General features: G+C 75.0%; 2 protein-coding genes and 2 long non-coding RNA genes across 7 annotated transcripts; 1 reads left to right on the top strand and 3 right to left on the bottom strand.

Annotated features, from left to right (window-relative positions):
* Positions 1-474: 474 nt before the first annotated feature.
* LOC138064014 (uncharacterized) lies at positions 475-2063 on the bottom strand. Its single transcript, XR_011137221.1, has 3 exons — positions 1881-2063; positions 1723-1788; positions 475-550 (listed from the first exon to the last, which is right to left on the bottom strand). It is a non-coding gene; the product is annotated as an uncharacterized lncRNA (long non-coding RNA).
* Positions 2064-3089: 1026 nt separating this feature from the next.
* Positions 3090-11401, bottom strand: ETHE1 (ETHE1 persulfide dioxygenase). The gene is made up of 7 exons (XM_068924238.1): positions 11291-11401; positions 9340-9484; positions 6585-6733; positions 5855-5984; positions 4773-4862; positions 3885-4001; positions 3090-3251 (listed from the first exon to the last, which is right to left on the bottom strand). Exons 1-7 carry the CDS (start codon positions 11375-11377, stop codon positions 3199-3201), a joined length of 771 nt encoding a protein of 256 aa, XP_068780339.1. The 5' UTR covers positions 11378-11401; the 3' UTR covers positions 3090-3198.
* An 834-nt stretch (positions 11402-12235) lies between these two features.
* On the bottom strand, positions 12236-21631 carry XRCC1 (X-ray repair cross complementing 1). 4 transcript variants are annotated; one of them, XM_068924234.1, is made up of 16 exons: positions 21468-21631; positions 20805-20897; positions 19926-20024; positions 19682-19840; positions 17984-18052; positions 16906-17017; positions 16724-16818; positions 16328-16641; positions 14941-15057; positions 14418-14514; positions 14143-14218; positions 13997-14042; positions 13793-13890; positions 13625-13715; positions 13453-13528; positions 12237-12705 (listed from the first exon to the last, which is right to left on the bottom strand). In XM_068924234.1, the coding sequence occupies exons 1-16, from the start codon at positions 21516-21518 to the stop codon at positions 12592-12594; spliced, it is 1707 nt and encodes a 568-aa protein (XP_068780335.1). In that variant the 5' UTR covers positions 21519-21631; the 3' UTR covers positions 12237-12591. The 4 variants fall into 4 exon arrangements, 3 of the variants coding, with proteins under 3 accessions (XP_068780336.1, XP_068780335.1, XP_068780337.1); XR_011137202.1 differs by lacking the exon at positions 14143-14218 and having other exon boundaries at positions 12236-12705; XM_068924235.1 differs by lacking the exon at positions 14941-15057 and having other exon boundaries at positions 12236-12705.
* LOC138063990 (uncharacterized) lies at positions 18448-19749 on the top strand. The gene is made up of 3 exons (XR_011137203.1): positions 18448-18555; positions 18598-19589; positions 19631-19749. It is a non-coding gene; the product is annotated as an uncharacterized lncRNA (long non-coding RNA).
* Positions 21632-23753: the final 2122 nt, after the last annotated feature.

Below are 23753 nucleotides of genomic sequence, written 5' to 3'. Positions count from 1 at the left end.
CCCCCCCAACAGCAGCCTGGAGCTCACCCAGGTGAGGAGCCCCGGACGCCTGGGCCCCTCCCCGGACGCCTGGGCCCCTCCCCGGACACCTGGGTCCCCCCCGGACGCCTGGGTTCCTCCCTGACTCCTGGGCCCCCCCCGGACACCTGGGTCCCTCCCGGATGCCTGGGCCCCTCCCGGACACCTGGGTCCCTCCCGGACACCTGGGTCCCTCCCCGGACACCTGGGTCCCTCCCGGACACCTGGGCCCCTCTCGCATGCCTGGGCCCCTCCCGGACACCTGGGTCCCTCCCCGGACACCTGGGCCCCTCCCGGACACCTGGGCCCCTCCCGGACGCCTGGGCCCCCCCCGGACACCTGGGTCCCTCCCCGGACACCTGGGCCCCTCCCGGACGCCTGGGCACCCCCCCTCCCGGACGCCTGGGCCCCTCCCGGACGCCTGGGCACCCCCCCTCCCGGACACCTGGGCCCTCACCTCCTGCCGCTGGTTCTCGTCCGGGGCCTCGTTGTGGCGGTGCTGGAGCTGCTCGTTCTCGCGCGGGGCCTCGTCCTGTGGGAAGAGCCGGACGCCTGGGCCCCTCGGACGCCTGGGCCCCTCCAAGAGCGCCTTCCCCTCCCCCAACCATGGGCCGGTGGGGGGGTGGGGGGGCATTGCAAAGAATGCTGGGAGCGATGCCAAGCCAGGCGCAAAGCATGCTGGGAGCGATGCCAAGCGTGCCCCAGGGCATGCTGGGAGCACGGGCGCCCGCTCCCCCCCCCCAAGCCGGGGAAGGGACCCAGGCGTCCGGGCCCGTCCCGCCCCCGCGGCTTCGTCCCGACAGGACCGGTCGGCCAGGTTGGGCCCTGGGAGGGGGCCCAGGCGTCCGGGCGCCCTCCCCCCCCCCATAAGGGGCCCAGGCATCCGGGCACCTCTCAGGAAGGGGCCCAGGTGTCCGGGCACCTCTCAGGAAGGGGCCCAGGAGTCCGGGTGCCCCTCAGAATGGGGCCCAGGTGTCCGGGCGCCTCTCAGGAAGGGGCCCAGGTGTCCAGGCGCCTCTCAGGAAGGGGCCCAGGCGTCCGGGTGCCCCTCAGAATGGGGCCCAGGTGTCCGGGCGCCTCTCAGGAAGGGGCCCAGGTGTCCGGGTGCCTCTCAGAAGGGGCCCAGGCATCCGGGTGCCTCTCAGGAAGGGGCCCAGGCGTCCGGGTGCCCCTCAGAATGGGGCCCAGGTGTCTGGATGCCTCTCTGGAAGGGGCCCAGGCGTCCGGGTGCCTCTCAGAAGGGGGCCCAGGTGTCCAGGTACCTCTCAGGAAGGGGCCCAGGCGTCCGGGCGCCCCCTCCCACAATGGGCCCAGGCGTCCGGGTGCCTCTCAGAAGGGGGCCCAGGCGTCCGGGTGCCCCTCAGAATGGGGCCCAGGTGTCCGGGCACCTCTCAGGAAGGGGCCCAGGAGTCCGGGTGCCCCTCAGAAGGGGGCCCAGGTGTCCGGGTCCCTCTCAGAAGGGGGCCCAGGCGTCCGGGCACCTCTCAGGAAGGGGCCCAGGTGTCCGGGCACCTCTCAGGAAGGGGCCCAGGCGTCCGGGTGCCTCTCAGAAGGGGGCCCAGGTGTCCGGGTGCCCCCTCCCACAATGGGCCCAGGCGTCCGGGCACCTCTCAGGAAGGGGCCCAGGTGTCCGGGCGCCCCCTCCCACAATGGGCCCAGGCGTCCGGGCGCCTCTCAGGAAGGGGCCCAGGCGTCCGGGCGTACCTCGAGCCTCAGGCCCTGGAGCTGCAGCGCGGCCGCGTCGGGGTCGGTCCCGGGCGGCGGCTCGGCCTGGGGGGGGGTGGGGGGCGGTGACACCAGTGATTCCCAGTGCTCCCAGTTCCCCCCCCCAGCGCTCCCAATCCGCCCCTCCCCCCCCTCACCTCTCCCTCCCCCGAGGGGCGGGCGGGGGTCGCCGCGTCCGGGGGCACCATGGCCGCGCTGGGGTCAAAGGTCAGAGGTCAGCGTGGGGCGCAGGGGTCAGATGTGGTAGAAGGGGCCCAGGCGTCCGGGAGGGGCCCAGGCGTCCGGGGAGGGGCCCAGGCGTCCGGGAGGGACCCAGGTGTCCGGGGAGGGGCCCAGGCGTCCGGGGAGGGGGCCCAGGTGTCCAGGGGGGGCCCAGGCGTCCGGGAGGGGCCCAGGCGTCCGGGGAGGGGCCCAGGTGTCCGGAGGGGCCCAGGTGTCCGGGAGGGACCCAGGTGTCCGGAGGGGCCCAGGTGTCCGGGAGGGGCCCAGGCGTCCGGAGGGGCCCAGGTGTCCGGGAGGGACCCAGGTGTCCGGAGGGACCCAGGTGTCCGGAGGGGCCCAGGTGTCCGGGAGGGGCCCAGGTGTCCGGGACCTCGCGCTCTCCGGCTCCGTTCGGGCCCAGCCAGTGTGGGTGGGGGGAGGGGGGGCGGGGCCTCAGCCCTAGTGATGTCAGCACCCTGGGGGCAGTGCGGCCCCGCCCAGGGGCCCAGGCGTCCGGGAGTGCTACAAGTGCACGCCCCCCCCCCCCGTGGGACCCAGGAGTCCGGGTGGGGACTGCCACTGCCTGGACACCGGGGCCCCTCCCCGGACACCTGGGCCCCCCCCGGACACCTGGGTCCCTCCCGGACTCCTGGGCCCCTCCCGGACTCCTGGGCCCTCCCCGGACGCCTGGGCCCTCCCCGGACGCCTGGGCCCCCCCCCCGGACGCCTGGGCCCCCCCCGGACACCTGGGCCCCTCCCCGGACACCTGGGCCCCCCCCGGACGCCTGGGCCCCTGCCCGGACGCCTGGGTCCCCTCCCCGGACACCTGGGCCCCTCCCCGGACGCCTGGGCCCCTCCCCGGACGCCTGGGTCCCCTCCCCGGACACCTGGGCCCCTCCCCGGACGCCTGGGCCCCTCCCCGGACGCCTGGGCCCCTGCCCGGACTCGCCAGGTCTCGCCCTTGGCAGCGGGGCAGGATTTTCCCGTGGGAACCGGCCCCTCCCTCCCGCCCCACGGGACGCCTGGGCCCCGCCCGGACGCCTGGGCCCCTGGAGGCAGAACGGGCTGGGGGCGGGGCAGGGAGGACCCAGGCGTCCGGCCCCTCCCCCACCCCCCAAAAAAAATCCCCGACTCGGAACCGCCTTTTTCTGGCTTTTTTTTTTTTTTTTATTAGCGGGTTAAAAACCCCCAGCTCGGGGAAGGGGCCCAGGCGTCCCGGCGCGGGGGGGCGGGGCCGAGCGCCCGGGGGCGGGGCTAAGCCGTGACGTCCTGCAGCCCGCAGCGGAGATTGGCCGGGACGGCGACGTCTGCGGGAGAGAGACAGGAGAAGCGGGTCAGGTCCTGGCGGGGGCCCAGGCGTCCGGGACCCGCCCCCCTCTTCCCCCCCCCCACCTCTCCCATGGGCCCAGGCATCCGGGAAAAGGGGCCCAGGTGTCCGGGAGGGGCCCAGGTGTCCGGGAGGGGCCCCGGTGTCCGGGGAGGGGGGCCCAGGCGTCCGGGGAGGGGGGTCCAGGCGTCCCGAGGGGCCCCGGTGTCCGGGAAAAGGGGCCCAGGCGTCCAGGAAAAGGGCCCAGGTGTCCGGGAGAGGGGCCCAGGCGTCTGGGAAAAGGGGCCCAGGCGTCCCGAGGGGCCCCGGCGTCCGGGAAAAGGGGCCCAGGAGTCCAGGGAGGGGCCCAGGCGTCCGGGAAAAGGGGCCCAGGCGTCCCGAGGGGCCCCAGTGTCCCGAGGGGCCCCGGCGTCCGGGAAAAGGGGCCCAGGTGTCCGGGAGAGGGGCCCAGGCGTCCGGGAAAAGGGGCCCAGGCGTCCCGAGGGGCCCCGGCGTCCGGGAAAAGGGGCCCCGGCGTCCGGGAAAAGGGGCCCAGGTGTCCGGGAGAGGGGCCCAGGCGTCCGGGAAAAGGGGCCCAGGCGTCCGGGAAAAGGGGCCCCGGCGTCCCCCTCACCCATGAGCTGCGGCCGGGGCAGCTCCAGCCCCTCCATCAGCGCCACGAACTCGTCGGCGCTCAGGCGCAGCCGGGGGTTCAACCGCCGCTCCTCGTCCACCGTCGACACCGTCTGCCCTGGGGGGGGGGCTGATGGGGGGGGCAAAACTGCCCCCGGGACCCCCAACTGCCCCCCTGGGACCCCCAACCTCCCCCCTAGGTCCTCCAACCGCCACCTGGGATCCCCAACCGCCCCCCCAGACCCCCAACAGCCCCCCTGGGACCCCCAACTGTCCCCCTAGGTCCTCCAACCGCCACCTGGGACCCCCAACCGCCCCCCCAGACCCCCAACAGCCCCCTTGGGACCCCCAACTGTCCCCCTAGGTCCTCCAACCGCCCCCCCGGGACCCCCAACCGCCCCCCTAGGTCCTCCAACCGCCACCTGGGATCCCCAACCGCCCCCCCAGACCCCCAACAGCCCCCCTGGGACCCCCAACTGTCCCCCTAGGTCCTCCAACCACCCCCTGGGACCCCCAACCGGCCCCACAGACCCCCAACAGCCTCCCTGGGACCCCCAACTGTCCCCCTAAGTCCTCCAACCGCCTCCTGGGACCCCCAACTGCCCCCCCAGACCCCCAACAGCCCCCCTGGGACCCCCAACTGTCCCCCTAGGTCCTCCAACCACCCCCTGGGACCCCCAACTGTCCCCCTAGGTCCTCCAACCGCCCCCCCGGGACCCCCAACCCCCCCCCTAGGTCCTCCAACCGCCACCTGGGACCCCCAACCGGCCCCCCAGACCCCCAACAGCCTCCCTGGGACTCCCAACTGTCCTCCTAGGTCCTCCAACTGCCTCCCCAGGACCCCCAACAGCCCCCCCGGGACCCCCAACCGCCCCCCCCCCCCCCGTACCGGTGTAGTCGTGCCCCGGGTACACCAGGCAGCTGCCGGGCAGGGTGAAGATCTTCTCGTGCACCGAGCGGTACAGCGTGCGGGGACACCCTGACCGGGGGGGGGGGGGGTGGTTACCATGGCGACCGCGCGCCGCCCCGCCCCTGTGACCATAGCGACTGCGCGCTAAGGGCGCCCCGCCCCTGTTTCCACGGCAACCGCGCGCCGCGGCGGCCCCTCCCGCCCCCGTGTCCATGGCGACCGCGTGCCCCACCCCGCCGCCGTGTCCATGGCGACCCTGCGCCGCGATGGCGCCGTCCCCGTGTCCATAGCAACCACGCGCCGCAGCGTCCCTGCCCCCGTGCCCATAGCAACCGCGCGGGGCGGCGTCCCTGCCCCCGTGTCCATAGCAACCGCGCAGCGCGGCGTCCCGGCCCCGTGTCCATGGCAACCGCGCGCCGCGGCGTCCCGCCCCCGTGTCCATGGCAACCACGCGCCGCGGCGTCCCCGCCCCCGTGTCCATAGCAACCGCGCAGCGCGGCGTCCCCGCCCCCGTGTCCATAGCAACCACGCGCCGCAGCGTCCCCGCCCCCGTGTCCATAGCAACCGCGCAGCGCGGCGTCCCGGCCCCGTGTCCATGGCAACCGCGCGCCGCGGCGTCCCCGCCCCCGTGTCCATAGCAACCGCGCAGCGCGGCGTCCCCGCCCCCGTGTCCATAGCAACCGCGCAGCGCGGCGTCCCCGTCCCCGTGTCCATAGCAACCACGCGCCGCGGCGTCCCCGCCCCCGTGTCCATAGCAACCGCGCGCCGCAGCGTCCCCGCCCCCGTGTCCATGGCAACCACGCGCCGCAGCGTCCCTGCCCCCGTGTCCATAGCAACCGCGCGCCGAGGCGTCCCCGCCCCGCCCCCGTGTCCATGGCAACCGAGCACCGCAGCGTCCCCGCCCCCGTGTCCATAGCAACCACGCGCCGCAGCGTCCCTGCCCCCGTGTCCATGGCAACCGCGCGGGGCGGCAGGGCCAGGCGGCGGCAGCGCTGTCGCCATGGCGACGGGAGGGGGGGGGAGGGGCCGGCGGCTCCCAGCGCTCCCAGCGCTCCCAGTACCCTGCTGGAAGTCGGTGCGGCCGCAGCCGCGGATGAGCAGCGCGTCGCCCGTGAAGGCCATCGACTCGTCGTCCAGCACCAGGGTGACGCAGCCCGGCGTGTGACCGGGGCTGGCCCGCGCCTCCAGCGCCTGCGGGCGCACAGGCGGACGCTGCCCCTACACCCCCCCACACACACACACAACCCCCGGCGCCACAGGCGGACGGACCGACCCGCATCCCCAGGGGAACAGGTGGCCGGGTGTCACCCCCCACCCCCCAACACGGGCCCCAGCATCCGGGTGTTCCTCCCGCAAGGGGTCCAGGCGTCCGAGTGTCACCCCCAGGGGGCCCAGGTGTCTGAGTGTCACCCCTCCCAAAGGGCCCAGGCGTCCGGGTGTCACCCCCAGGGGGCCCAGGTGTCCGGGTGTCACCCCCCCAGGGGGCCAAGTTGTCCGAGTGTTACCCCTCCCAAAGGGCCCAGATGTCTGGGTGTCACCCCCAGGGGGCCCAGGTGTCCGGGTGTCACCCCCAGGGGGCCCAGGCGTCTGAGTGTTTCCCCTCCCAAAGGGCCCAGGTGTCCGGGTGTCACCCCCAGGGGGCCCAGGTGTCCGGGTGTCCCCTCCCAAAGGGCCCAGGCATCCGAGTGTTACCCCTCCCAAAGGGCCCAGGCGTCCGGGTGTCACCCCCCAGGGGGCCCAGGCGTCCGGCCGCCCCCCCCCGCCCCGAGGGGCCCTGGCGTCCGGGCTCACGAAGGCGCCGAAGGACAGGCGGTCGCCGTCGCGCAGCAGCAGGTCGGCCCGGGCGCCGCTCGCCTGCGAGATGACGCTGCGGCAGCCGGGCAGCGCCGCCCGCAGGGCCCCCGTCCCCGTCACGTGGTCGGCGTGGCAGTGCGTGTTCACTGCGGGCGGCGCCGCCTGTCACCGCCCGTCACCGCCCGCCCCGCTGCCCGGGGTGGGGGTCACTGCATGCTCGCTATGCGCTCACTGCACGCTCACTGCACGTGGGGGGGTCACTGCATGCTCGCTGTGCGCTCACTGCACGCTCACTGCATGCTCACTGCACGTGGGGGGGTCACTGTATGCTCGCTGTGCGCTCACTGCACACTCACTGCACGTGGGGGGGGTCACTGCCTGCCCGCTATGTGCTCACTGCACGCTCACTGCACGCTCACTGCATGTGGGGGGTCACTGCACGCTCACTATGTGCTCACTGCAGGCTCACTGCACGCCCAGTGCACGTGGGGGGTCACTGCATGCTCACTATGTGCTCACTGCACGCTCACTGCACGTGGGGGGGTCACTGCGTGCTCGTTATGCGCTCACTGCACACTCACTGCATGCGGGGGGGGGGTCACTGCCTGCCCGCTATGTGCTCACTGCACATTGACTGCATGTGGAGGGGAGCACTGCATGCCTGCTATGCACTCACTGCATGGTCACTGCACGCTCACTGCACGTGGAGGGGTCACTACCTGCCCGCTATGTGCTCACTGCACGCTCACTGCACGCTCACTGCATGCGGGAGGGGTCACTGCCTGCCCGCTATGTGCTCACTGCACATTGACTGCATGTGGAGGGGGGCACTGCATGCCTGCTATGCACTCACTGCATGGTCACTGCATGCTCACTGCAAGGGGGGGTCACTGCCTGCCCACTATGCACTCACTGCACGCTCACTGCACATGGGGGTGTCACTGCATGCCTGCTATGTGCTCACTGCATGCCCATTGCACACCCAGTGCACATGGGGTCACTGCATGCCCGACATGCACTCACTGCATGTTGGGGGGGTCACTGCACGCCCACCATGCGCTCACTGCACGCTCATTGCATGTGGAGGGGGTCACTGCATGCCTGCTATGTGCTCACTGCACACCCACTGCATGTGGGGGCCTCACTACATGCCCGCTATGTGCTCACTGCACGTGGGGGGGTCACTGCATGCCTGGTATGCGCTCACTGCATGCCCACTGCACACCCAGTGCACATGGGGGTCACTGCATGCCCGCTATGCGCCCACTGCACGCTTACTGCATGCTCACTGTGTGTGGGGGGGGTCACTGCCTGCCCGCTATGTGCGCTGCACACTCACTGCGCACACACTGTATGTGCTGCACACCCACTGCGCGCTCACTGCACGCTCATTGCACGTGTGGTGTGCTCACTGCACGCTCACTATCTGCGCTGCATGCTCCCTGCACGCTCACTGCACACACCGGGGGGGGGGGGTCACTGCACATCTGGTATGTACACTGCATGCTCACCGCGAGCTCACTGCACCTGCTGTGTGCTCACTGCATGCCCCCCTGCGTGCACTGCACACACACTGCATGCGCCGTGTGCTCACTGCACGCAGCGAGAGCTCACTGCGTGCTCACCGTCTTCACTGCGCGCTCACTGCACCTGCTGTGTGCTCACTGCATGCTCACTGCACACACCGGGGGGGGTCACTGCACGCCTGCTCTGTGCACTGCACGCTCACTGCATGTGCTGTGTGCTCACTGCAGGCTCACTGCACACACGGGGGGGGGTCACTGCACGCCTGCTATGTGCACTGCACACTCACTGCACGTGCTGCGTGCTCACTGCAGGCTCACTGCACACACGGGGGGGGGTCACTGCACGCCTGCTATGTGCACTGCACACTCACTGCATGTGCTGCGTGCTCACTGCAGGCTCACTGCACACACGGGGGGGGGGTCACTGCACGCCTGCTATGTGCACTGCGCGCTCACTGCATGTGCTGTGTGCTCACTGCATGCTCACTGCACACACTGGGGGGGGTCACTGCACGCCTGCTCTGTGCACTGCACGCTCACTGCATGTGCTGCGTGCTCACTGCATGCTCACTGCACACATGGGGGGTCACTGCACGCCTGCTCTGTGCACTGCGCACTCACTGCACGTGCTGCGTGCTCACTGCATGCTCACTGCACACATGGGGGGTCACTGCACGCCTGCTCTGTGCACTGCGCGCTCACTGCATGTGCTGCATGCTCACTGCAGGCTCACTGCACACACGGGGGGGGGTCACTGCACGCCTGCTCTGTGCACTGCGCGCTCACTGCACGTGCTGCGTGCTCACTGCATGCTCACTGCACACACTGGGGGGTCACTGCACGCCTGCTCTGTGCACTGCGCGCTCACTGCACGTGCTGCGTGCTCACTGCATGCTCACTGCACACACTGGGGGGTCACTGCACGCCTGCTCTGTGCACTGCGCGCTCACTGCACGTGCTGCGTGCTCACTGCATGCTCACTGCACACACCAGGGGGGGTCACTGCACGCCTGCTCTGTGCACTGCACGCTCACTGCACGTGCTGCGTGCTCACTGCAGGCTCACTGCGTGCCTGCTGCCCGCCCTGCGCGCTCACTGCATGCTCGGGAAGGTCACTGCATTGCTCGCTACAGGCGTCTGGGACTCCAGCAACACCCCCACCCCTCCCCCCCAAGGGGCCCAGGCGTCCGGGCGGGGCCGGGGAGGGGCCCAGGCGTCCGGCTCACCGGCGTAGCGCAGCCGCAGCCCCAGCTCGCGCAGCAGCCGGCTGTCGCGGGCGACGGTCTCCAGCACGGGGTCGATGAGGACGGCGTCACCCGACGCCGCGTCCGCCAGCAGGTAGGTGTAGGTGCAGGAGCGCGCCTCGAAGAGCTGCCGGGCGCCTGGGTCCCCGCCCGGACGCCTGGGCCCCTCGCCCCACCGCCCGCCGCATCCTCAACCCCCCCCCCCCACACACACCCGAGGGGGCCCAGGCGTCCGGGTGATCCCCACTACCCAGGGGCCCAGGCGTCCGGGAAAGGGGCCCAGGTGTCCGGGGGGGATCCCCACTACCCAGGGGCCCAGGCGTCCGGGAAAGGGGCCCAGGTGTCCGGGGGGATCCCTGCTACCCAGGGGCCCAGGTGTCCGGGCAAAGGGGCCCAGGCGTCCAGGGGGATCCCCACTACCCAGGGGCCCAGGCGTCCGGGAAAGGGGCCCAGGCGTCCGGGGGGAATCCCTGCTACCCAGGGGCCCAGGTGTCCGGGCAAAGGGGCCCAGGCGTCCGGGGGGGGAGAATCCCACTACCCAGGGGCCCAGGCGTCCGGGAAAGGGGCCCAGGCGTCCGGGGGGGGGGATCCCCGCTACCCAGGGGCCCAGGCGTCCGGGAAAGGGGCCCAGGCGTCCGGGGGGGGGGATCCCCGCTACCCAGGGGCCCAGGCGTCCGGGAAAGGGGCCCAGGCGTCCGGGGGGGGGGGAATCCCCACTACCCAGGGGCCCAGGCGTCCGGGAACGGGGCCCAGGCGTCCGGGGGGAATCCCTGCTACCCAGGGGCCCAGGCGTCCGGGAAAGGGGCCCAGGCGTCCGGGGGGGATCCCCACTACCCAGGGGCCCAGGCGTCCGGGAAAGGGGCCCAGGCGTCCGGGGGGGATCCCCACTACCCAGGGGCCCAGGCGTCCGGGAAAGGGGCCCAGGCGTCCGGGGGGGGGGATCCCCACTACCCAGGGGCCCAGGCGTCCGGGAAAGGGGCCCAGGCGTCCGGGGGGGATCCCCACTACCCAGGGGCCCAGGCGTCCGGGAAAGGGGCCCAGGCGTCCGGGGGGGATCCCCACTACCCAGGGGCCCAGGCGTCCGGGAAAGGGGCCCAGGCGTCCGGGGGGGGATCCCCGCTACCCAGGGGCCCAGGCGTCCGGGAAAGGGGCCCAGGCGTCCGGGGGGGATCCCCACTACCCAGGGGCCCAGGCGTCCGGGAAAGGGGCCCAGGCGTCCGGGGGGGATCCCCACTACCCAGGGGCCCAGGCGTCCGGGAAAGGGGCCCAGGCGTCCGGGGGGGGATCCCCACTACCCAGGGGCCCAGGCGTCCGGGAAAGGGGCCCAGGCGTCCGGGGGGGGATCCCCACTACCCAGGGGCCCAGGCGTCCGGGAAAGGGGCCCAGGCGTCCGGGGGGGATCCCCACTACCCAGGGGCCCAGGCGTCCGGGAAAGGGGCCCAGGCGTCCGGGGGGGGGGATCCCCGCTACCCAGGGGCCCAGGCGTCCGGGAAAGGGGACCAGGCGTCCGGGGGGGGATCCCCACTACCCAGGGGCCCAGGCGTCCGGGCAAAGGGGCCCAGGCGTCCGGGGGGATTCCTGCTATCCAGGGGCCCAGGCGTCCGGGGGGGATCCCCACTACCCAGGGGCCCAGGCGTCCGGGAAAGGGGCCCAGGCGTCCGGGTACCCCCACCCAAGGGATCAAGGTGTCCAGGGAAAGGGGCCCAGGCGTCCGGGCACCGCCGTCCCCGAGAGGGCCCAGGCGTCCGGGACAACACCCTCCCCCCCTCTCCCTTCCCCTTCCGCATCCTGCTGCCCTCTAGCGGGCCCAGGCGTCCGGCGAGGGGCCCAGGCGTCCGGCTACATCCTCCTTCCCGGGGGGCCCAGGCGTCCCGGCCCTTTCTCCTCCCCCCCCCCCCTTAAGCGAGGGGCCCAGGCGTCCGGCCGCCCCCACCTGCCGCAGCAGGAGGCGCCGCCCCGTCCCGTAGCTCCGCGCCGGCCCCAGCGCCCGCAGCGCCGCCGCCGCCCTCCGGCCCCACATGGCGCCTCTGCCGCCGCCGCCCGCCGGCCGCGGCCCCTTTAAGGGGGTGGGCGGAGCTTAGAAGGGCGACGCCCTCCCGCCTCCACGTGACGCCGCGCCGCGCTCCCATAGGCGGAGGACGCGGCTCCTTTAAGGGGGGGGGGCCGCCCCTGCCGTGCGCACGCGCGCTTTTGGTTGGCTCCGCCCCGCTGGCGGGGAGGGGGCGGAGCGTCACTTCCGGCTGCCGTTAACCCCTCCCCCTCCCCCCTCCAGCGGGTTCTTAAAGGGGCCGCGGAGGGGAAGGGTTTTGGGGGGGGGGGGGGGGGGGCTCGGACGCCTGGGTCCCTCTGGAGGGGGGAGGGGGGAGGGAGCCGCCCGGCCTGGCAGCTCGGCCCAACCGCGGCGCCGGGAGGGGCCCAGGCGTCCGGCCGGCCCCCCCCCCCGCGGGCAAAGTCCGGCTATAAACGGGGAGGGGCCGAGGGCAAAGATCACTAAGGGCCCAGGAGTCCGGGAGGGGCCCAGGAGTCTGGGGAGGGGCCCAGGTGTCCGGGGGGGCCCAGGCGTCCGGGAGGGGGCCCAGGTGTCCAGGAGGGGCCCAGGTGTCCGGGGGGGGCCCAGGAGTCCGGGGAGGGGCCCAGGCGTCCGGGGGGGCCCAGGCGTCCGGGGAGGGGCCCAGGCGTCCGGGAGGGGCCCAGGCGTCCGGGGGGGGCCCAGGAGTCCGGGAGGGGCCCAGGCGTCCGGGGAGGGGCCCAGGTGTCCGGGAGGGACCCAGGCGTCCGGGGAGAGGGGCCCAGGTGTCCCAGGGGCCCAGGCGTCCGGGGTCCTCCCCTCCCCCCCACCACGATTCCCTCCCCCCCAGACCGAGGTGGAGACAGCCCCGGACGCCTGGGCCCCTCCCCGGACGCCTGGGCCCCGGCCGTACCCCCTCGCCCTGCCCCCGAAGCACTAGAGCCGCTGCGTTACCAAAACTGCTTTAATCCGCGTGAAAACGGCCCGAAACGGGGACAACGCCGGCGGGGGGGGGGGGGGAATCGGCGCCACGCAACAACAACACGCCGCAACACGCACCGTCCCGCCGGGACACGCGGCGTCACGCGAGGCCGGCCCGGGCGAGGCGGCGCCGTAGCGAGGCGCCTTGACGGGGGTCGAGGCGCTGTGACCCGCCCGGACGCGCGCTGACACGCTTCCACACGCGACGACACGCCTCGACACGCCTGGACACGCCTCGACACGCCTCAGGCGCGGGGGACGACGGCGAAGGGCTGCGGTGGCACCAGCCGCAGCCGCTCGCCGCAGGCCAGGACCCAGCGGGGCCGCACGAAGGAGAGCGACGGGTTCACGTCCAGGGCCTGCGGGGAGGGGCCCAGGCGTCCGGGAGGGGCCCAGGCGTCCGGGAGGGGCCCAGGTGTCCGGGAGGGGCCCAGGTGTCCGGGGAGGGCCCAGGCGTCCGGGGAGGGACCCAGGTGTCCAGAGAGGGACCCAGGTGTCCGGGAGGGACCCAGGTGTCTGGGAGGGGCCCAGGTGTCCGGGGAGGGCCCAGGCGTCCGGGAGGGACCCAGGTGTCCGGGAGGGACCCAGGTGTCAAGGAGGGGCCCAGGTGTCCAGGAGGGGCCCAGGTGTCCGGGGGAGGGCCCAGGTGTCCGGGAAGGACCCAGGCGTCCGGGAGGGGCCCAGGTGTCCGGGAGGGACCCAGGTGTCCGGGAAGAGCCCAGCCGTCCGGGAGGGGCCCAGGTGTCCTGGCAGGGGCCCAGGTGTCCGGGGGGGGGCCCAGGCGTCCGGGAGGGTCCCAGGTGTCCGGGCAGGGGCCCAGGTGTCCGGGGAGGGGCCCAGGCGTCCGGGAGGGACCCAGGCGTCCGGGAGGGGCCCAGGCGTCCGGGAAGGGCCCAGGTGTCCGGCAGGGGGAGGGGCCCAGGCGTCCGGGAGGGACCCAGGTGTCCGGGAAGGGCCCAGGCGTCCGGGAAGGGCCCAGGTGTCCGGCAGGGGGAGGGGCCCAGGCGTCCGGGAGGGACCCAGGTGTCCGGGAAGGGCCCAGGTGTCCGGGAGGGGCCCAGGTGTCCGGCAGGCGGAGGGGCCCAGGCGTCCGGGAGGCGTCTCACCTCCTCGAAGGTCTCGTCCCACTCCTGCGCCGTCACCACGTGCGTCACCTCCTCGCTCATGTAGGCAGCCAGCGCCCTGCGGGGGGCGTCGCTGCGTCGGTCCCGCGCTCCCGGCCCCGCCCCCCGCCCGGACGCCTGGGCCCCTGCCCGGACGCCTGGGCCCGCCGCCTACCCGCCGAAGGCCGTCACGTAGCGCTGCAGCAGGCGCCGCTCGGGGGCCGCGAAGTCGCCGTAGAGGAAGAAGGTTTTGTCCTCGAAGAAATCTGCGGTCGCAGAAACGTCGGAAAGGGCCCAGGCGTCCGGGCCGGGCCGGGAGGGGGGCCCAGGCGTCCGGGCGTACCAGGCAGCGGGGGGACGGGCTCGTCGCTGTCCGTGTTCTCGTCCGTGGAGCCGCCGTAGGGGTCGTCGTCGGCGGCGGCGGGGGGGGCCGGCGCCATCCTGCGGCGGGGGGGGGGGGGGTGACAAGGGGCCCAGGCGTCCGGGCGCCGCCCCCCACACCCCCCCCCAGGTCGCCGAGGGACCCAGGCGTCCGGGCGCCGCTCACCTCCGCAGCTCGTCGTCGGTGTCGCCCGACTCCCGGCCGTGGGGCTCTGCGGGGGGGGGGGCAAGATGGTGGGTCCCGGACGCCTGGGCCCTCCCGCCTCGCTTGGGGCCGGGGGCGGGGCCCGGACGCCTGGGCCCCTCTCTTACCTGGGGGGTCCTCGGCGTCGGAGCGGGGGGGGGTCGCGGGGCCCCCCGAGGGGCCGGGCTCCGCCGGGGGGGGGCTCTGCGAGGGGGGGGGAGCGTCAGGGGCCCAGGCGTCCGGGAGGGGCCCCGGCGTCCGGGAGGGACCCAGGTGTCCGGGGGGGGCCCTGGCGTCTGGGTAGGGCCCAGGCGTCCGGGAGGGACCCAGGCGTCCGGGAGGGACCCAGGCGTCCGGGATCCCCCTCCCCCAGGGCCCAGGCGTCCGGGCGCCCCTCTCCCACCTTGTGGGCCCGGCGGGGGCGGGCTGGGGGTGGGGCTCCTGCAGGCTCCTCCCCATCGCTGTCGGAAGAGGCGGAGCCAGGACCGTCCAGCAGGTACCTGTGGGGAGAAGCAGTTACCCACAATGCACCTCAGGGGCCCCTCCCACTCCGGGGGCGTGGCCACCCCCACAAGCCCCTCCCCCCACGAGATGGGGCCTCCCAAACACCCCAAACAGGGGTGGGGCTTCCCCACAGCCCCTCCCTGCAGGGGGTGTGGCCTCCCTCAGCCCCACCCACCCAGACCACGGCAGTGGGCGTGGCCTCCCAAGCTCCTCCCCCCTGGCACCAACCCCTCCCCCATAGTGCAACCAAGCTCCACCCCCTCCCTCCCAAGGCCCCACCCACCAGGGGGTGTGTCCCACCTCAGGCCCCGCCCCCCAAAGAGTGTCCCACTCCCGGCCCCACCCCCAGGGGAGTCTCCCCACCCCCAGGGGGCGTGTCCCATCCCAAGCCCCGCCCCCGAGGGGGCGGAGCCGCAGCTCACGGGGCGACGGGCAGGCGGCGCCGCTGGCGCTGACAGTCCCAGATCCAGGCGGGAGAGACGAGGCGGCCGCCGAGCGCCCGGGCCCGGGCGGCCTTGGGGGTGCGGGCGAAGGCGCAGCTGCGGGGGGGCGGCGCGCCTGGGTCCCCCCGGACGCCGGGGCCCTCCCGGACACCTGGGTCCCTCCCGGACGCCTGGGTCCCTCCCGGACGCCTGGGTCCCTCCCCGGACACCGGGGCCCTCCCCGGACGCCTGGGCCCCTCCCCGGACACCGGGGCCCTCCCCGGACGCCTGGGTCCCCCCGGACGCCTGGGCCCCCCCGGACACCTGGGCCCCTCCCGGACGCCTGGGTCCCCCCGGACGCCTGGGCCCCCCCCGGACACCTGGGCCCCTCCCGGACGCCTGGGTCCCTCCCGGACGCCTGGGTCCCTCCCCGGACACCTGGGTCCCTTCCCCGGACGCCTGGGTCCCCCCGGACGCCTGGGTCCCTCCCCGGACGCCTGGGCCCCTCCCCGGACACCTGGGCCCCTCCTGGACGCCTGGGCCCCTCCCCAGACACCTGGGCCCCCCCGGACGCCTGGGTCCTTCCCGGACACCTGGGCCCCTCCCCGGACGCCTGGGCCCCCCCGGACGCCTGGGTCCTTCCCGGACACCTGCGCCCCTCCCTAACACCTGGGCCCCCCCCGGACGCCGGGGCCCCTCCCCGGACACCTGGGCCCTCCAGGACGCCTGCGCCCCTCCCCGGACACCTGGGCCCCCTCCCCGGACGCCTGGGCCCCTCCCCGGACACCTGGGCCCCTCCCTGGACACCTGGGCCCCCCCCGGACACCTGGGCCCCCCCAGACGCCTGGGTCCCTCCCGGACGTCTGGGTCCCTCCCCGGACGCCTGGGCCCCTCCCCGGACGCCTGGGTCCCCCCCCGGACGCCTGGGTCCCTCCCCGGACATGTGGGCCCTCCCCGGACACCTGGGCTCCTCCCGGACGCCTGGGTCCCCCCCCGGACACCTGGGCCCCTCCCCGGACGCCTGGGTCCCTCCCCGGACGCCTGGGCCCCCCCCGGACACCTGGGCCCCTCCCGGACGCCTGGGCCCCTCCCGGACACCTGGGCCCCCCCGGACACCTGGGTCCCTCCCGGACACCTGGGCCCCCTGGACACCTGGGTCCCTCCCGGATGCCTGGGCCCCCCGGACACCTGGGCCCTTTCCCAGACGCCTGGGCCCCTCCCGGACACCTGGGCCCACCCCCGGACGCCTGGGCCCACCCCCGGACGCCTGGGCCCCTCCCCGGACGCCTGGGCCCCTCCCGGACGCCTGGGCCCTTCCAGACACCTGGGCCCCTCCCGGACACCTGGGCCCCCCCCCGGACGCCGGGGCCCCGTCGCCGCGACCTACACGAGGTGGGTGCTGTCGGGGGTCCAGTCGGGCCGGTACGCCGCCCCCATGGCCAAGGCGGCGTCGCGCAGGCGGCCGCGCAGCGGGTTCTCGAAGCCGCTCAGCACCACCACGACGCCGGCCAGCGCCCGCTCCGGGGACCCAGGCGTCCGGGCGGGAACCGTCGCCGAGGGCCCAGGCGTCCGGGCGGCCGACGGGCGCGAAACGCCCGGCCGCCCTTCGGCGGGGCCCGGGCGTCCGGGTCTTTTTGGCGGCGGCGGCGAGGCGCCGTCGGCCGCCGGGAAGTCGGACTTCCTCTTGGCGCCGGCCGGGCCCTGCGGCGGAGCGAGGGGTGACGGCGGCCGGACGCCTGGGCCCCTCCGGGCCTCCCGCCCCGCCCGGACGCCTGGGCCCTACCTTGGCGGGGCGAGCGGGGGCCGGTTGGGCCCGGGCGGCGCCGGCCTGCAGCGCGGCCACGGCGTAGCTGGGCCCGGCCGCGTCCCGGGGGGCGGCTGCGGGCGAGAGCGAGAGCTCGCGCAGGGGCCCAGGCGTCCGGGCGGGGGTCTTTGGGGGGGGGGGGCCCAGGCGTCCGGGCGCACCTGGGGGCGAGGGCGGCCCCCCCCGGCGGTAGAAGAGCTCCCCGGGCCGCCGGCCGCCGCCGTCCTCCTCCTCCTCCTCGTCGCGCACCGTGAAGGGACCCAGGCGCCTCGGCTGCGGGGGGGGGCAGCGGGGGTCACCGCGGGCGGGTGGGCGGGGGTCCCGGGGGGGCCGTTGGGGGGAAGTCGGGGGTCCAGGGGGGCAGTTGGGGGGCGGTTGGGGGGCAGCTGGGGGGGCAGTTGGGGGTTCAGGCGGCAGTTGGGGGGCAGCTGGGGGTCTGGGGGGGCGGTTGGGGGTCCGGGGGGGCAGTTGGGGGGCAGCTGGGGGCCAGGGGGGACAGTTGGGGGTCCAGGGGGGCAGTTGGGGGGCGGTTGGGGGGCAGTTGGGGGCCCGGGGGGGCAGTTGGGGGTCCGGGGGGGCAGTTGGGGGGCGGTTGGGGGCAGTTGGGGGCCCGGGGGGGCAGTTGGGGGTCCAGGGGGGCAGTTGGGGGGCGGTTGGGGGGCAGTTGGGGGCCCGGGGGGGCAGTTGGGGGTCCAGGGGAGCAGTTGGGGGGCGGTTGGGGGGCAGTTGGGGGCCTGGGGGGGCAGTTGGGGGTCCAGGGGGGCAGTTGGGGGGCAGCCAGGGGTCTGGGGGGGCAGTTGGGGGTCCCAGGGGGGTGGTTGTGGGCGGTTGGGGGTCCGGGCAGGCAGTTGGGGGTCCCGGGGGGCAGCGGGGGGGCGGCTGGGGGTCTGGGGGGGCAGTTGGGGGGCAGTCGGGGGTCCCGGGGGGGCAGTTGGGGGTCCAGGGGGGCAGCGGGGGGGCGGTTGGGGGTCCGGGGGGCAGCGGGGGGGCGGCTGGGGGTCCGGGGGGGCAGTTGGGGGGTGGCTGGGGGGCAGCGGGGGGGCGGCTGGGGGTCCGGGGGGGCAGTTGGGGGGCAGCGGGGGGCGGTTGGGGGTCCTGGGGGGCAGCAGGGGGGCGGTTGGGGGCGGTTGGGGGTCCCGGGGGGGCGGTTGGGGGTCCGGGGGGGCGGTTGGGGGTCCGGGGGGCAGCGGGGGGGCGGTTGGGGGTCCGGGGGGGCGGCTGGGGGTCGGGGCGACTCACGGCGGCCGGCGGCTCCTCGCTCTCGGGCGGCGAGTGGAAGCGCACGAAGGAGAGGCCGAAGGGGCGCGTCTGCGCGGCGGCCGTCAGGGGCCCAGGCGTCCGGGCGGCCCCTCCCCCCCCTCCCCCCACTGTGGACCCAGGCGTCCGGGCGGGGCCCAGGCGTCCCCTCCCCCCCCCCCACTATAGACCCAGCCGTCCGGGAAAGGGGCCCAGGCGTCCGGGGGGGCCCAGGTGTCCGGGGAGGGGCCCAGGTGTCCGGGGAGGGGCCCAGGCGTCCGGGGAAGGGGCCCAGGTGTCCGGGGAGGGACCCAGGTGTCCGGGGAGGGCCCAGGCGTCCGGGGAGGGGCCCAGGCGTCCGGGGAAGGGGCCCAGGTGTCCGGGGAGGGGCCCAGGTGTCCGGGGAGGGGCCCAGGCGTCCGGGGAAGGGGCCCAGGTGTCCGGGGAGGGGCCCAGGTGTCCGGGGAGGGCCCAGGCGTCCGGGGGGGCCCAGGTGTCCGGGGAGGGGCCCAGGCGTCCGGGGAAGGGGCCCAGGCGTCCGGGGAAGGGGCCCAGGTGTCCGGGGAGGGACCCAGGTGTCCGGGGAAGGGGCCCAGGTGTCCGGGGAAGGGACCCAGGTGTCCGGGGCAGGACCTAGGAGCCTCAGAAAGGGGCCCAGGCGTCCGGGGAAGGGGCCCAGGTGTCCGGGGAAGGGGCCCAGGTGTCCGGGGCAGGACCTAGGAACCTCAGAAAGGGGCCCAGGCGTCCGGGGAAGGGGCCCAGGCGTCCGGGGAAGGGGCCCAGGTGTCCGGGGAGGGACCCAGGCGTCCGAGGCAGGGGCCCAGGCGTCCGAGGCAGGACCTAGGTGCCTCGGAAAGGGGCCCAGGCGTCCGGGGAAGGGGCCCAGGCGTCCGGGGAGGGACCCAGGTGTCCAGGGAAGGGGCCCAGGTGTCCGGGGAAGGGGCCCAGGTGTCCGGGGAAGGACCTAGGTGCCTCAGAAAGGGGCCCAGGCATCCGGGGAAGGGGCCCAGGCATCCGGGGAGGGACCCAGGCGTCCGGGGAAGGGGCCCAGGTGTCCGGGGAAGGGGCCCAGGTGTCCGGGGAAGGACCCAGGTGTCCGGGGAAGGGGCCCAGGCGTCTGGGGCAGGACCTAGGTGCCTCGGAAAGGGGCCCAGGCGTCCGGGGAAGGGGCCCAGGTGTCCGGGGCAGGACCTAGGAGCCTCAGAAAGGGGCCCAGGCGTCCGGGGAAGGGGCCCAGGCGTCCGGGGCAGGACCTAGGAGCCTCAGAAAGGGGCCCAGGCGTCCGGGGAAGGGGCCCAGGTGTCCGGGGAAGGGGCCCAGGCGTCCGGGGAAGGGGCCCCGCCATCCGGGGCAGGACCTAGGAGCCTCAGAAAGGGGCCCAGGTGTCCGGGAAAGGGGCCCAGGCGTCCGGGAAAGGGGCCCAGGCATCCGGGGAAGGGGCCCAGGCATCCGGGAAGGGGCCCAGGCATCCGGGGAGGGACCCAGGCGTCCGGGGAAGGGGCCCAGGTGTCCGGGGAAGGACCCAGGTGTCCGGGGAAGGGGCCCAGGCGTCTGGGGCAGGACCTAGGTGCCTCGGAAAGGGGCCCAGGCGTCCGGGGAAGGGGCCCAGGCGTCCGGGGCAGGACCTAGGTGCCTCGGAAAGGGGCCCAGGCGTCCGGGGAAGGGGCCCAGGCGTCCGGGGAAGGGGCCCGGGCGCCGCACCTGGCAGTAGGGCTGGCTGCAGACCACCTTGACGCGGTCCCAGGGCCGGCGGGCGGCGGGCGGCGCCAGCGCCTGGGGCCCGAAGAGCCGCACGCGCCGCAGCCCCGTCCCGGCCCGGCTCTCGGCCGGCGTCAGCAGCGCCGCCGCCGGCAGCAGCACCTGGGGGGGGGGGACGCGAGGAGGGGGGGGGTCAGCGCGGTGGCGCCGCGTCCCCCCCCCCCCCGCCGCCCCCCCGGTTCCGTACCTCGAAGTCGCCGCCCGCCGCCGCCCCCGCCAGCACCTCCACGAAGGCCGAGCCCTCGTTGCCCACCTCGATGCGGTGCACGCGCGCCTCCCGGGCAAACTGCGGGGCCCAGGCGTCCGGGCCCTGCTCGCTCGACGCCGCTTCGCCCCCACCCACCCCGCCCCCAGCCCCCAACCGGCGGGCCCAGGAGTCCGGGTGCCCCATCCCTTCCGGGGGGCCCAGGCGTCCGGGATTATCCCCCCCCACACACCCCCTCCGCCACCGCGTCCCTTCAGGGGGCCCAGGCGTCCGGGATCCCTTCCCGGGGGGCCCAGGTGTCCGAGGGGCCCAGGCGTCCGGGATCCCTTCCCAGGGGGCCCAGGCGTCCGCAATTACCCCCCACCGCGTCCCTTCAGGGGGCCCAGGTGTCCGAGGGGCCCAGGAGTCCAGGATCCCATCCCAGGGGGCCCAGGCGTTCGAGGGGCCCAGGCGTCCGGGATCCCTTCCCAGGGGGCCCAGGTGTCCGAGGGGCCCAGGCGTCCGGGATCCCATCCCACAGGGGGCCCAGGCGTCCAGGATCCCTTCCCAGGGGGCCCAGGCGTCCGAGGGGCCCAGGCGTCCGGGATCCCTTCCCAGGGGACCCAGGTGTCCGAGGGGCCCAGGAGTCCGGGATCCCTTCCCAGGAGGCCCAGGCGTCCGAGGGGCCCAGGCGTCCGGGGTCCCTTCCCAGGGGGCCCAGGCGTCCGGGATCCCTTCCCAGGGGGCCCAGGCGTCCGGGATCCCTTCCCAGAGGGCCCAGGCGTCCGAGGGGCCCAGGCGTCCGGGGTCCCTTCCCGGGGGGCCCAGGCGTCCCCCGCCCCCGCCCCCCCCCCGCCGAGGGGCCCAGGCGTCCGGGCGCACCTGCAGCACCACGCAGACCTGCTTCTCGCCGGCCCGCGCCCCCCGCCAGGGCCGGTAGCTCTCCGGCCGCAGCAGGTTCTCGGCGCAGTGGGTCTGGGGTGGGGGGGGAGGAGCCTCGCTGGCCACGCCCCTTGCTCTTGGTCACGCCCCTTCCGCCTGGCCACGCCCCCCACCCCCACTCACCCCCCCCATCCACTGCCCTTTACCTTCTCCTGCAAGGGAGAGGGGGGGCTCATGGCACCGAAATGGCTCCGCCCCCCAAGCCTGGCCACGCCCCCAAGCCTGGCCACGCCCCCTAGAACGTGACCACGCCCCCCAATGGTGCTCCTGGTCCCCCCCATCTATAGATCCAAACAGTCAGGGTAGCCCCGCCCCCCCGCTTGGTTATGGCCCCGCCTCCAAGTCTGGCCCCGCCCCTCGAGGCTGGCCCCGCCCCCTGGGTGCCGGCCCCGCCCCCTCCATCCTCCCCTCTATCACCCCAAGCAGTCGGGTTGGCCCCGCCCCCCGGCTAGGTTGTGGCACCGCCCCCAAGTCTGGCCCCGCCCCCGTGCCCGAGGTGGCCCCGCCCCCCTCCCTCCCCGGTTAATGGACCCGTCCGGCCCCCTCCCGCCTCAGGCCGCGGAGCCGCCCCGGGTCCTCGCCGCCGCCGCCGCCGCCGCTCACCGGGTCGGAGCTGCTGACCGACACGACATGCTGCAGCTGGATCTCCGGCATCGCCGCCGCCTCCCGCTCCCGCTCCCGCTCCCGCTCCCGCTCCCGCCGCCTCCTGCTCCCGCCGCCCCTCTCGCCCCACTTCCGCCCGCCACCGGAAGCCGCTCTGCGCCGCCGCTCCGCCCGCCTCGATGGCGCGCCGGTCCTCCCGGCCGCACTGCGCAGGCGCGCGGGCTCCTCCTGCGCCGCTCTCGCCTCGCTTCCGCCCCCCAGCGGAAGCCGCTCTGCGCCGCCGCTCCGCCCGCCTCGATGGCGCGCCGGTCCTCCCGGCCGCACTGCGCAGGCGCGCGGGTTCCTTTCCCCCCCGAGGGGCGGGGCTCTCTCCCGCCCTGCCGCCGCGCCTGCGCAGTGCGCGCCCTCCCCTCCGCCGCCGCTTACGTCACGGAGTGATGACGTCAGAGAGCAGTCTGCAGTTCTTCCGGCTTTATTTCGGGTGGTCCCACAAGGACCCGGACGCCTGGGTCCCTCCCGGGGGGGGTCGGTTCTGGAGCCTTCCGGGCCGGTTTGGGCCATTCTGGGCCGTTCCGGGCCGTTTTGGGGCGGTTTGGGCCGTTCTGGAGCGTCCCAGGCCGTTTTGGGGCAGTTGAGGCTGTTCCGGAGCGTTCCGGAGCGCTCCAGGCCGTTCCCGGGCCGTTCCGGGCTGTTCTGGGGCCAGTTTGGGGTGTTCCAGGCTGTTCTGGACTGTTCCGGACCGTTCTGGGCTGTTCCAGGCCATTTCCAGGGCCGATTTGGGGCAGTTTGGGGCATTCCGGGGGATTCTGGGCTGTTCTGGGGCCGATTTGGGCCGTTCCGGGCCATTCTGGGAAATTATGGGGTGTTCTGGGCTGTTCCGGAGCGTTCTGGGCCATTCCGGAGTGTTCCGGGCTGTTCCGGAGCCGGTTTGGGGCGGTTTGGGCCAGTCCGGAGCATTCCAGGCTGTTCCGGGCCGTTCCAGGGCCGGTTTGGGCCAGTTTGGGCTGTTCTGGAGCGTTCCAGGCCATTCCGGAGTGTTCCAGGCTGTTCCGGGGCCAGTTTGGGGCCAGTTTGGGCTGGTCCGGGCTGTTCCGGGGCCGGTTTGGGGAGGTTTGGGCTGGTCCGGGCTGTTCCGGGGCCGGTTTGGGGCGGTTTGGGTTGGTCTGGGCTGTTCCAGAGTGTTCTGGGCTGTTCTGGACCGTTCCGGAGCATTCCAGGGCCGGTTTGGGGCGGTTTGGGCTGGTCCGGGGCCGGTTTGGGGCGGTTTGGGCCAGTCCGGGCTGTTCTGGGGCCGGTTTGGGCTGTTCCGGGCCGGTTTGGGGCTGTTCCAGGGCCAGTTTGGGCTGTTCCGGGCTGTTCCGGGCTGTTCCAGGCTGTTCCGGGGCCGGTCTGGGCCGGTCTGGGCCGGTTTGGGGCTGTTCCGGGGCCGGTCTGGGCTGGTCTTGGCCAGTCCAGGCTGTTCCGGGCCGGTTTGGGGTGGTTTGGGGCGGTTTGGGCCGGTCCAGGCTGTTCCGGGGGTGGTTTGGGCCAGTCCAGGGCCGGTTTGGGGCGGTTTGGGCTGTTCCAGGCTGTTCCGGGGCCGGTCTGGGCCGGTCTGAGCCAGTTTGGGGCGGTTTGGGGCAGTTTGGGCCGGTTTGGGGCTGTTCCGGGGCCGGTCTGGGCCGGTTTGGGGCGGTTCCGCGGCCGGTCTGGGCCAGTCTGGGCCGGTCTGGGCCGGTTTGGGGCTGTTCCGGGGCCGGTCTGGGCCGGTCTGGGGCTGTTCCGGGGCCGGTCTGGGCCGGTCTGGGCCGGTTTGGGGCTGTTCCGGGGCCGGTCTGGGCTGGTCTGGGGTGGTTTGGGGCGGTTTGGGCCGGTCCAGGCTGTTCCGGGGGTGGTTTGGGCCAGTCCAGGGCCGGTTTGGGGCAGTTTGGGCTGTTCCAGGCTGTTCCGGGGCCGGTCTGGGCCGGTCTGGGCCAGTTTGGGGCGGTTTGGGGCAGTTTGGGCTGGTTTGGGGCTGTTCCGGGGCCGGTCTGGGCCAGTCTGGGCCGGTCTGGGCCGGTTTGGGGCTGTTCCGGGGCCGGTCTGGGCCAGTCTGGGGTGGTTTGGGGCGGTTTGGGCCGGTCCAGGCTGTTCCGGGGGTGGTTTGGGCCAGTCCAGGGCCGGTTTGGGGCGGTTTGGGCTGTTCCAGGCTGTTCCGGGGCCGGTCTGGGCCGGTCTGGGCCGGTCTGGGCCGGTTTGGGCCGGTTTGGGGCTGTTCCGGGGCCGGTCTGGGCCGGTCTGGGGTGGTTTGGGGCGGTTTGGGCCGGT

This window comes from Struthio camelus, chromosome 39 (genome assembly GCF_040807025.1).
Source record: "Struthio camelus isolate bStrCam1 chromosome 39, bStrCam1.hap1, whole genome shotgun sequence".
Lineage (NCBI taxonomy): Eukaryota > Metazoa > Chordata > Aves > Struthioniformes > Struthionidae > Struthio > Struthio camelus.
The sequence above is the reverse complement of the archived record's forward strand: the minus strand, read 5'-3'. Positions and strand labels throughout refer to the sequence as shown.

What these genes read in the sequence shown, in the direction of transcription:
- ETHE1 (XM_068924238.1), bottom strand. Translation starts at nt 11,377, where the DNA reads ATGTGGGGCCGGAGGGCGGCGGCGGCGCTGCGGGCGCTGGGGCCGGCG. An exon ending in GCCTGTCCTTCGGCGCCTTC is followed by an intron (nt 5,985 to 6,584) that starts GTGAGCCCGGAC and finishes GTGCGCCCGCAG; the next exon opens with GCGCTGGAGGCGCGGGCCAG. An exon ending in CCCGGGGCACGACTACACCG is followed by an intron (nt 4,002 to 4,772) that starts GTACGGGGGGGG and finishes CCCCCCCCCCAG; the next exon opens with GGCAGACGGTGTCGACGGTG.
- XRCC1 (XM_068924234.1), bottom strand. Translation starts at nt 21,518, where the DNA reads ATGCCGGAGATCCAGCTGCAGCATGTCGTGTCGGTCAGCAGCTCCGAC. An exon ending in CCCGACAGCACCCACCTCGT is followed by an intron (nt 15,058 to 16,327) that starts GTAGGTCGCGGC and finishes GCCCCCCCGCAG; the next exon opens with CTGCGCCTTCGCCCGCACCC. An exon ending in ACCGACGACGAGCTGCGGAG is followed by an intron (nt 13,891 to 13,996) that starts GTGAGCGGCGCC and finishes CCCCCGCCGCAG; the next exon opens with GATGGCGCCGGCCCCCCCCG.